The sequence below is a fragment of the Mauremys mutica genome, chromosome 1 (assembly GCF_020497125.1).
Source record: "Mauremys mutica isolate MM-2020 ecotype Southern chromosome 1, ASM2049712v1, whole genome shotgun sequence".
Lineage (NCBI taxonomy): Eukaryota > Metazoa > Chordata > Testudines > Geoemydidae > Mauremys > Mauremys mutica.
The window spans coordinates 284,065,479-284,077,734 of NC_059072.1; the positions used below are offsets into that span (position 1 = coordinate 284,065,479).

General features: G+C 40.9%; 1 protein-coding gene across 5 annotated transcripts in view; it reads left to right on the forward strand.

Annotated features, from left to right (window-relative positions):
* The window catches only part of MYCBP2 (MYC binding protein 2), a 415,400-nt gene that overhangs the window by 259,061 nt on the left and 144,083 nt on the right, over positions 1 to 12,256 (forward strand). For all 5 annotated transcript variants that reach the window (XM_045011267.1, XM_045011270.1, XM_045011275.1 and 2 more), the window contains 4 exons: positions 1,866 to 1,915; positions 7,277 to 7,449; positions 7,884 to 8,028; positions 10,839 to 11,051. In XM_045011267.1, the coding sequence (XP_044867202.1) occupies positions 1,866 to 1,915; positions 7,277 to 7,449; positions 7,884 to 8,028; positions 10,839 to 11,051 (581 nt within the window). The remainder of the gene's footprint in view (positions 1 to 1,865; positions 1,916 to 7,276; positions 7,450 to 7,883; positions 8,029 to 10,838; positions 11,052 to 12,256) is intronic.

Genomic DNA, 12,256 nt, shown 5'->3' on the forward strand with positions numbered 1-12,256 from the left:
GCTGGGATGGAAGGGAAAGTCTAGTGTATAAGGCACTGGAATGGGACTCAGTAGACCTTAGGTACAATTCCTGGCCAGTCACAGGTGTCCTATGTGTCCTTTGGGCAAGTAATGTCATCTACTTTATGCCTCAATTTCCCATATGTAAGCATTTTCATAGTACTTCTGTACCGCATCAGGAGGGCTGTGAGAATAAAATCCATTTATGACTGTAAAACTATGGTGATGAAAGATATATGTAGAAAGATGGCAGAATTTGGGGAATTAGGATGTCTGAGTTTTGGCTATCAGTAGTGGACCAATACAGTACATTTTACGTGGACAGGATGGTTTAGAAGATTTCAGAATGCTTCCTGATTAAGGTGACATCTACATTCAACAGGGTCCTGAAGATAGCACTCCCTTTTGTCCAATGCCATCTAGCTGAAGTAAAAATAATGGCACTGCATGGAAGTGTGATGGGCAGTTAATTAAAACATACATCAACTGTTAAATATGTAAAAAAAAAAAATCCACATTTCTCTTTTTTGCTTTTTTTCACACAAGGAGGAAGTGGCTAATGACCCTTTTTGTGGGTCACTTTTCATTTGCCTATCTGAAGCATATGAGAAACACTATAAGGACAGTGGTGGGCAACCTGCGGCCCGTGGGCCGCACGCAGCCTGCCAAGGTAATCTGCTGGCAGGCCATGAGACAGTTTGTTTACACTGACCGGCCACAGGCACAGCCGCCCACAGCTCTCAGTGGGCGCGGTTCCCTGTTCCTGGCCAATGGGAGATGCAGACAGCCATGCCTGGGGGCAAACTATCTCATGACCCACAAGCGGATTACCCTGGCGGGCTGCAGGTTGCCCACCACTGTATTAGGATTTTGCAGCAGGTATCAAGATGGTGCACTCCACAAGATTGATGATATCATCCTCTACAGACACAGCGCCTGGACTAGTTAAAGAAAATAAAAAAGCAAAGTAGCATACCAAACAGCTACAATTGCCTGGATCAGTATATTTAATGGACATTCTTCATTATTTGATTATACTGAGTGTATTTAGCTTCTGATACAGATGTCTACATCTGTGGACATTTTTAATGCATTAGAACTTGAGTCCTTCTTTTTCTGTTCCTCTCTTATCTCACTAATGATTACATCCTGTGTGTGCAGAATTGCCTGACATGTTTTTGAAAGGGCAGAAAAATGTTGTCCTTACCTGTACATTTCTTTTCTCGAAAACAGCATGTTTGTGAATTCTGACCACCCTGGAATCAAAGTTTAGAATTATGTTTCTGAGAAAAAAGTATGGAATACTGTTACATTGAACACATTTGGATTTAATTTTACAAAAGAATTAATAATTGGCTAGCATTATCATTATTATGTTTTTTAAACAGTTATTTGTATAAGCTCCTCTGAGGAGCATTTGGTGGATAGGTCCTAACTACTGCGATCTGGAAGTCAGATCGAACTGCCTCCAAAATCCCTGGAAGGTAGACCACCTACCCATATGCACAGAATTGCCAGACATACTGTTTTGGAGAAAATACATTTAAAGATATAAGAATACATTTTTCTTTATATAAATTAGTGTCATATTTGTTTGTGCACTGAATTATACCATACTGCATGTTTACAGTGTTGCATGACAGTATTATTTTATCTGTTCGTTAAGAAGTGCTGCGTAACCTTAGAACATTTTAACACTGCTGGGCTGAGCAAAATGAGTAAAGTTTTTTAAGGTCATAACAAGGTTCTCATATAAAATGCATTGCTAAATGGAATTAGAACCAAATTTTAAATACTGAAAGTATGTAGATTTATCTTGATGTTTATATTAACCATATATGCATTTCTATTTATTTGTACAACAGCTAATGAATTTGAAGAAGATCTTGAGATTCTTGAAGAGGCTGCATTGCAGGTATAGCATTGCTTTTAACATCGCAAGGCATTTTGGTGCTAACTTCCATTGTCACTTTCTTTTTGTTGATTGCCAAAGAAGAAACCTGTTTGGAAGATGTTGGCAGTATGAAGGAAGCTAACTCATTATTAGTAAATACAGTAAAACTGCTTTTGAAACCTTCAAAGAAAAGGCTCTTAAATCAAGCTAGTGGGTCATAGTGTTTCATTATTTACTGGTATAAACATGATTGGGTGGAGAGCTCTGGCTAAGATTTTCAAAAGTGAATAGTAATCTTGTATATCTCAATTGTTATGTGCCCAACTTGACACTTCAGAGGGGTCTGATTTTTCAAAAAAATATACTAAGCACCCAACCTCTGAAAAAGATGTCCCTTCAAGTTGTCTCATCGAGCACCCAAAAGGACTTGTCGTTTTTTAAAGTGACTTCTCCCAAGACTGATATTTTGGAGACACTGCCTTTTGGTGGAAGAAGAGTAGGAAGGCATACATCTTGTCATCATGGAATGATAGGACTGGAAGGGACCTCGAGAGGTCATCTAGTCCAGTCCCCTGCACTCATGGCAGGACTAAGTATTATCTAGACCATCCCTGACAAGTGTTTGTCTAACCTGCTCCTAAAAGTCTCCAATGATGGAGATTCCACAACCTCCCTGGGCAATTTATTCTAGTGCTTAACCACTCTGACAGGAAGTTTTTCCTAATATACAACCTAAACCTCCCTTGCTGCAATTTAAGCCCATTGCTTCTTGTCCTAATCCTCAAAGGTTAAGAACAACAATTTTTCTCCCTCCTCCTTGTAACAACCTTTTATGTACTTGAAAACTGTTATGTCCCATCTCGGTCTTCTCTTTTCCAGAATAAACAAACCCAATTTTTTTCAGTCTTCCCTCATAGATCATGTTTTCTAGACTTTTAATAATTTTTGTTGCTCTTCTCTAGACTTCCTCCAATTTGTCCACATCTTTCCTGAAATGCGGTGCCCAGAACTGGACACAATACTCCAGTTGAGGCCTAATCAGTGTGGAGTAGAGCGGAAGAATTACTTCTCATGTCTTGATTACAACACTTCTGCTAATACATCCCAGAATGATGTTCGCTTTTTTTTGCAACAGTGTTACACTGTTGACTCCTATTTATCTTGTGGTCCACTGTGACACCTCCTCCCGCCCCCCCCCCCGAGGTCCATTTCCGCAGTACTCCTTCCTGGGTAGTCTCTTCCCATTTTGTATATGTGCAACTGATTGTTCCTTCCTAAGTGGAATACTGTGCATTTGTACTTATTCAGTGTCATCCTGTTTACTTCAGACCATTTCTCGAGTTTGTCCAGCTCTCTTTGAATTATAATCCTATCCTCCAAAGCACTTGCAATCCCTCCTAGCATGGTATTTTCCACAAACTTTAGAAGTGTACTCTTTATGCCATTATCTAAATCATTGATGAAGATATTGAACAGAACCAGACTCAGAACTGATCTTTGTGGGACCCCGCTCGTTATGTCCTTCCAGCATGACTGTGAACCACTGATAACTACTCTCTGGGAACGGTTTTCCAACCAGTTATGCACCCACCTTATAATAGCTCCATCTAGGTTGCTTTTCCCTACTTTGTTTATGGGAATGTTGTGTGAGACAGTATCAGAAGCTTTACTAAAGTCATCCTTTGGTAGTTCTTAATAGCTGATTGATTTAGCATAGCGATTCTTTTGTATTATCGTATTTCTGATTTAGTTCTCTGTATTAAGAGGGAGATAATCTGAAATGAAATACAATCTCACTGAAAGACAGGAATGGGATGAAGGAATTTGACCTATAAGTGGGTGTCGCGGAGCGAGACTCACTGGTGCGGCACCTCCTGTTGGTCGTCTTGGGAATTAGCTCTTATCCAGCTCCGCACGCCCTCTGCAGGCCGGTGTCTTGCCTGCCTTAGGCCCCCATGTCTCTCCCTTACCCCGGTGCCCCTTTACCTTGGTGTTCTGCCCACTGCAGTACCCTTACACGCTGAGTCTCCCCTCCCAGGGGAACCCCCAACCCTCTGCACCCACCTTGCCTCAGTGTCTCCTGCCAGTCATCATCTAGCCCCCGCTCACTGGGGCAAACTGCAGTCTGTCATGGCCACTCATCACTGGCAAGGAGGTTTGGACCAGCTGCCTCTGCCTAATCCTGGACTGTACCTCTGCAGCCTCAGTACCTTCTTTAGGCCTTGCTCAAGGCCTGAAGCCTGGGGAGTTACCAGGCTGGAGCTCCCCAGCTCCTCTTGCCTTTCCCCAGCACTACTCTACTTCAGGTAGCCTTCTCTCCCAGGCAGCCAGGTCCTTCTCTCTTCAGAGCTAGAGAGAGACTCACTCAGCTCATGGCTCACAGCCCTTTTATAGGGCTAGCTGTGGCCTGATTCAGCTGGCCACACCTGTAATCAGCTACTCCCTCAGCTGCTTTCACTCCTTTTTTTCCAGCTGCAGCCCTCTCCAGGGCTGCTTTTAACTCCTGTTCTGCGGGAGTGGGAGAGCTGCCCCACTACAGTGGGATACAAAGCCTTTTAAGATCTACATTTGAACACAACATAGATCAATAATGAGCCCAAATTATCATTTGACAGCCATTAGATAGGTCCATTGTCCACTCTTGGTTTATTTTGGGTATGTGTATACTGCAATTAAACACCCATGGCTGGCCTGTGTCAGTCAACTTGGGCTTGCGGGACTCGGGCAACGAAGCTGTTTAAGTGTATTGTAGGTGTTTAGGCTTGGGCTGAAGTCTGGGCTCTGGGACCCTCCCCACTTGTCAGGTCCCAGAACCTGGGCTCTAGCTTGAGCCTGAATGTGTACACCGCAATTAAACAGCCCCATAGCCTAAACCCTGTGAGTCCAAGTTCACTGACACAAGCCAGCCATGGGTGTTTAATTGCAGTGTAGACATAACCATAGTGTCTTGCATGGAGCCATGCGTCTATTTACTTCTTAGAACTGGGATCTCATTTTCATAAAAAGAAGCAGTATTTATTACCAGTTGATTTAAACTGTCATATTATATGGAAGTAAATTATCTTGTTGGGTGAACTCATTGATTAGAATGTTTTTCCTAAACCGGGGGGGCGGGGGTGAGTGAATATGAGAATATGGACAAAAGGAGGGCATCCTAGTACTTGTGCGATAGTATTTAGAAGAAAGCTAAAAGGATTTTATGGAAGTGTTTATGATCTGTTTAATATTTACATTAAACTCTCATTATACTGTAGTAAAGTTTCTCAGAACATATATTCAAACATAAATATTACAGAATGGAGCTGTGCCTTATTTATATGTTTTATTAAATATAGTATTTTTGAAGTTATAAAATTATTTTTCTTTTAAGTATTGTTGGTGTGACTTTAACTCATACAGGTGGCTGAGTTGTGTGCTTACCTTCTGTGTAGCTAACAGCCGATGGCAAATCAGGATAAATGATCATCTCCCTCCTTTCTGAGTTTTTTGAAGGCAGATGCTCCCGTTGTTTCCAAGTTTATAGTGGAGAAGTAGCTAGTGCTATAGTTTAACACCATTTAGGGGGCCTTGAATCGGCCTCAGCCACCAGGATGGTAAAAAAGGGGAAAATCTAGAAGAGGAAAAACTGTTCAGGAACAACAAGCCATGCCTTTCAGTGCTGGGATGTAAATGGCCAAGCCTAGTGGTTAACATAGGACCAGAGGCCAGGTGCTCATGCAAGCTGAGGTTCAGAATGAGGAGATCAGGAAGCAAGAGTCAGATACCAAGAATCATGTTGAATCAGGAAACCAGGAGGTCAGGGTTAGGAGACAGGTGTGGGTAGCACTGGGTGAGCATTCCAAAGCAGGGTGGAGCCCAGTTATATGGATGACTACTTCCTCCTTCCAACTTAAGTAGGGTGAGCCAGCCATTCAGGAGCTCCAGTGTTTCACCAGTTGGGGCCCAGGGTTGGAACCTTCTATCTGAGCTGGGCTTCAGGGAGTTCCAGTTCTAGCTGATGCCCGTAAGCAGTTGAATGAAGGTTTGGATCATGATGACCCTCAGGATCATGACACCGTGCCTTGGCTGCAGCATTTTTTTTTTCAGTCTTCCCTTGAATGGGCCACTAAAGCAGGACAGAGGGAGCCTGTATTAGCACACTGCTGGTGCACGTTGTGCAACAGTATTCTGGCACTCCTCTGCTCTAAGCTCCTTCCTCACTTAGTCACTAGCACAAAGGAGAGTACAGTTGAACGGGGTACTCTTGCCACTCTTCAGACTCTCCTCTTTCTCCCCACCCCGCATGGGAGGAAGGAAGAGAGCAGTTAAAGGACAAGGAGTTCAGATGGGAGGAGGTGAGCCACTTTCTGAGGTGAGACATTGGATGCAGGGCAATTCCCTGGCCTATCCAGCTTCTCTCCTCCCCCTAGAAGGGATCTTTTATATTGTACCCCATCAAAAATAAGTTCCTTAATATGGATTCTTCTCCATTGGCTGTATCTCCAGCCCCTTACTTAATTTCTTTTGGGACATTTTTACTGATGCAAGTAGAAGAGCTACTTGCAATATTCTCCTGGAAGTGAAGAGGACTCTTCTACCAGGAGAGTCAAATCTACCTTTTTTTCCTCTCAGCACTCCTCCCCCAGACCCTGAAGTGGATTTATCTTTTGTGAGATGACACAAAGCATCAAGATTTCCCTTATAAAACAGAAGATATCAGAGGAGGTGTCAGTAACAAGCCCATGGGCAGTTGTGCCCAGTGCTTAGATCAGGAATAAGGTCTAGTGGCTAGAGCAGGAAATGGTAGCCAGGAATTGGAGCCCAGGTTCAGATCTAGAGTCAGTGGCCAGGTTCTAGTGCCAAGGGTTGGAGCTGGAGTCAGGAGCCAAGACCCAGAGCCCAGGGTCAGAACCGGGTTACTTGCAATGAGGCAAGGCAGGAACAGGGCTGGGTCCCAGGCTGGGAATAAGTAGGCACAGGACCTGTCACAGCCATGGGTAAATGCTGTGAGCAATCACTGAACTACTGCTACTTCTGGGTTTGAGTCAGTCTTCTGACTCAACCAGCCAGTCAGGCGTGTAGCCAATTAGACAGCCCTACTGCAGGCCAGCTGTACTAGTTAGGTTGCCTGGTGACTGACTCTGCTGCAAGTCCTGGGTCCACACTGGCACTGCTGCAGCCCCTCTTTTCTGTTAGGAGAAGGCCTTCCTCCTTTTATGCAAAGGAGAAGAGGTTTTCCATGATCACTGTACTGTCACTGAGAGTATGGCAATGGTGTCCTGCTTTCCAGGTGAAGTGGAATCCTACCCCAAAAATCTGTTTTTTTACCAGAGTTGTCACATAATGGAAAACATCAACATGTAAGAGATTTGTTTAGCTGGAAATCTTTTTTTTTTTAAACAGGTGTGTAAATCTCACTCGGGCATTCTTGGAAAAGGTTTGGCACTGTCTCACTCACCAACCATCTTAGAAGCTCTTGAAGGAAATCTTCCACTTCAGATGCAAAGCAACGAACAGTCATTTTTGGATGATTTCATAGTCTGTGTACCAGGGTCTAGTGGTGGACGGCTTGCAAGGTGATTTGTGTGCTATATGAACGAGCCTATTATTGCATTATTTTCATTTTTAACCACTGTAATAAAATATAGAACTTAAACCATTTCTAGGCATTGTTTTGCTTAGGATCATGGTTTTAATTATGTACTGGAATTTGAAAACTACATGTTTTAGCCCTCTTGCTTATCCTGTAGTAATACATTTTTATAACTATGCCTTTTATTAGTATCTGTATATTAAAAAGGCCTTGTTAACTTGGCCCTTGGGTTTTTATTAATATGGTCATTATGAAAAATATTTAATTACTTCAGACTTGACTCTATTTTTGCTCCTTAATAACAAGTCTGACTATAGGGCTTTTTGTAATGTCTTTGTGTTTCTTTATTATGATTATAAGGTAGTACAAAACATTCTAATGTTATGTTAAATGTTTTTTAACTTTACTCTGTTCTAGATGGCTTCAGCCAGATTCATATGCTGATCCTCAGAAGACATCTTTAATTCTAAACAAGGATGATATAAGATGTGGTTGGCCAACTATTATTACCGTGCAAACAAAAGACCAGTATGGAGATATTGTTCACGTTCCCAGTATGAAGGTAATTGTGTATGAACTAGAATAGTCTTGGCTGTTTTCATCCTGCAGTAAATTTGTCAGCATTTCTGGTTGACATCACACACAAAATACTTGATTAGTGCAGAAAGTGGCATTCTGAAATTTGGGTACACTCTGTGGCACTTTCTTACATCTGTGCAACACCACTGTGTCTAGATTATGCTGTTAATTGCACTTGCTCAACCCCATTTTCTCCAGATTAAATCATTCTAGTCTATAATGGATTTATGCAGATATGGCTAAGGACCTAATTTGGCCTGCATGATCTTTATTATTGGTGGTGATGTGTGAGAAGAAAAGAACCAACTTTCAGCATGCAAGTTAGGAAAATTAGGAAGTTAGCCTTTGACAAGGTCCCTCACCAAAGGCTCTTAAGCAAAATATGCAATCATGGGATAAGAGGGAAGTTCCTTCAAAAGACAGGAAACATCAGGTAAGAATAAATGATCAGTTTTCAGAATGGGAGGTAGATAGCAATGTTGTTCCAAAAGATCTGTACTGGGACCAGGGATGATCAACATACTCATGCATGATTTGGAAAAAGGGACAAAATTACTCAAAATAGGCAAGTCCAAAGCTGCCTGCAAAGTGTCGCAAAGAGATCTCTCAAAACTGGGCAACAAAATGGCAGATGAAATTCAATGTTGATAAATGCATATTGGAAAACATAATCCCAATTATACATACAAAATGGTTGTGTCTAAATTAGCTGTTACCATTCAAGAAAAAGATCTCGGAGTCACTGTGGGTAGTTTTCTGAAAATATCCACTCAGTGTGCAGTGACAATCTAAAAAGCTGGCAAAATGCTAGAAACCATTAGGAAAGGGATAGATAAGACAACACTAAATATCATCATGCCAGTATATAAATCATGGCATGACCATATCTTGAATACTGGTGTGCAGCTCTGGTCTCCCCATCGCAAAGAAGATGTGTTAGAAATGGAAAAGGTACAGAGAAGAACAACAAAAATGATTAAGGGTATGGACCAGTTTACATCTGAGGAGAAATTAAAAAGACTGACTGTTCAGTTTGGAAGAGAGATGTAAAATCATGACTGATGTGGAGAAAGTGACTATGGAAGTGTTATTTACCCCTCTATATAACACAAGAACTAGGGGTCACCAAATGAAATTAATACTTCTTAACATAATACACATTCAACCTGTGAGACTCGTTGCCCGGGATTTTGTGAAGGCCAAAACTATAACTGGATTAAAAAAGAATGAGATACATTCATAGAGGATAGGTCCATCAATAGCTATTAGCCAAGATGGTCAGGGATGCAGGTATCCTTAAGCCTCTGACTGCTAGATGCTGAGACTGGAAGATGGGACTGATCACTTGATGATTGCCATTCTTATGTATTTATGTTCTTAAAACAGTATTTTACATGTGAAGTGAATACATGTGATATAAAATCAGCAAGATATGAGCGTGCCATTTTTAGAGTTGCTTTTGAGACTAGACCCAATTCTTTAAATAGAGGATCCCATATTCAGAGAACCTATAGTCGCTCGTTAAATTAGGTGGAGAAAGTACCTGGCTGGCACTATTAGTTTTTTTATTTTTCCCACCATCCAATTAATAATCAGCCTTTGCAGCGCCTATAAATCCTGGCATACAAAACTACTTGTGAGAGCACCAGTTGGAACCCAGTTTCTTCCCAGAATTCCTGTGAAAGGGAGCTAGAGAAATTGTTCAAATATTAACTTTTACTTAAGTGTAATATAATTTATTCAGAGAAATTCAAAATTAACCCAAAAAAAAAAATTCAAGTCAGGTTTCATCTACATTTTAATGTCCCAGTATCCCTTTGGACTAGTACAAATGTTTTCAGGACTTTTATTTACTGAACTCTAAAGTGTTCTAGGTACAGAACAGAAACAACATGGCTCAGAAAGGAACAGAAATACATGGGTCTTTACTGAAGAGTTTACAATCTAAACTTATGTGATATGACAAGTGAGGGTATCATAAAATAAAGAGAGATGGATGATGGGAAGGTAAGGCCATAACAGTAAGACCACATGAGATTCAGATTAGCCATGTGCATAACTTGATGGCACAGTTGAAAGTTTATATCTGTTGAATCAATCTATAGTTTGTGGTTGTAGACTCCTGGAAGTGAGTCTTAAAAACACTTTAGGAAACTTGTCTGAAAGCAGTGGTCCTAGACCAGTGATAAGGAAATGTTGATCCCTGCTGCAAAAGTAATTTCTGGATTTTTAATTTCATTGTGATTTCCTTCCTGAGTGTATTAAAATCAGTGATGTTTTAAATTAACTTGACTGCAGGTGTCCATGGGTATTCATTTATTCAGCACTCCCCGTTCAAGCCAAACTCCCATTTAATAGATTCAAGTTCTAATTAATTGCACTATAATCAGTGCTGGACTGGACTCAATCATTTTAGAGCTTAAATACTAAAAAATCAACTCATCTTCCAGATTATTTGTCTACTCTTCATCTGAAAGTTGCATAGCAAATAGTACTTGTCAGAAATTCAGATACGTGGAGTGGGGTGAGGTGGGGCAGAGATCCTATTGGGGTGAGAGGCTTTTTAGACCCAAATGGGGTTGCTGAACAAGTTGCTCCAACCATTAATACGCAGAGTGGAAGAGTTATTCAGTAAGAGATGTAAAGTTTGTGGAGGAGGAAATAAAGGCATTTTGGGAAAGTGGTAGTGGGAAAGTTGGGGTGAGATTGTAAGTAGTTTAAAAATAATATGAAAATGGAAATGAGAGGAAAAAAGTTTTAATCATCTTTTCACTACTTCTTGCATTTTGGCAGGTGGAGGTCAAGGCTATTCCTGTTTCGCAGAAAAAAACATCTTTGCAACAAGAACAACTGAAAAAGCTCCAACGGATACCAGGCAGTCCTGCAGCACCCACTTCCTCTGGCACTGATATGACTTTTGGAGGACACCCTTCACCAAAACTTGATGCTTCGTATGAACCTATGATAGTGAAAGAAGCTCGCTACATTGCTATTACAATGATGAAGGTAAATTACTGTCTTTTCAGCAATGACAGTTATTCTGTTCTCCATGAGGAAAAGAAAGAGACTATATACAAGTGAATACAAAGATCTGCAAATCTTGTTTTATTCATTATACCTCTCTTTACATAAATCCAGATACCCCAAAATAGAATCACATATAATTGCTCTTTCTAGAGATTTTTGATTTTTTACAAAAATCAAAATGATTTTAAAAATTTTGTGGAGCAACATTAAGTTGTCTGCTGTGAACCAAAGTAGAGCTGGTCAGGAATATTTTGACAAATCACTTGTCATCAGAAAATGTGAATTTGTTTAAACCAAAAGGGTTCAAGAAACAGGGTTGGATTTGACCAGTTTCCTGGCTCAAAAAAGTCAAGAAAAAAGCTTTGAAATGATCTAAACATTTTTGTTTTGACATTTTCTAAATGGAAAATGTTCTTTTTTGTTTTGTTTGTTTGTTTGAAAGAACTTTCCATTTAGAAATTTGAGCTGATTAGACTGGGGAAGAAAGGAAGAAAAGGTAAAAATCCAAAAAAACATTTTCACTTGACCCCACCCCCCCAAAATCAGTTTTTCAGTTTGTAAATATTTTACAAGATTTTGACATTAAAATAGGACAAAATTTCAACTTGAAGGTATTAATGAGACAGAAAACAGTTTCCCACCCCTCTCTAGTCTAAAGTGCTCAGTGCTGCTGCATTCTTGAAGGAGGACACTCCTCAGTAAGGTGGACTGTATTTGTGGCCTTTATGTCTAAAGCTCATAAGGTCAGAGATCTGTATGAAGGTTTTCCTTTTGTAAGAAGCCTTGAAGCCACCTCGTCTTTCAGATTCATCATCTTGAAAACGGAACATGTATATTTCTAGTCCTACCTACATTCCAAGGAAATTGGGCTTACCTGCTAAGTGTCTGAATCCTGTGGAGCAGAAGCCAGCTTTAGTTTTCAGGACATTCTTTCAGACAAACAAACAAAAAAACCCTCCCATGCATTACAAGATTTTCTTGGCAATGGTGGAATTTAAAGAGCAATATTTTTAGAAGAATGTCATCAGTTTAGATCAGTGTTTTGCAAACTTGGGACACAGCTTGTGTAGGGAAAGCCCCTGGCGGGCCGGGCTGGTTTGTTTACCTGCCGCGTCCGCAGGTCCGGCCGATCGCGGCTCCCACTGGCCGCGGTACGCTGCTCCAGGCCAATGGGCGCCGCTTCC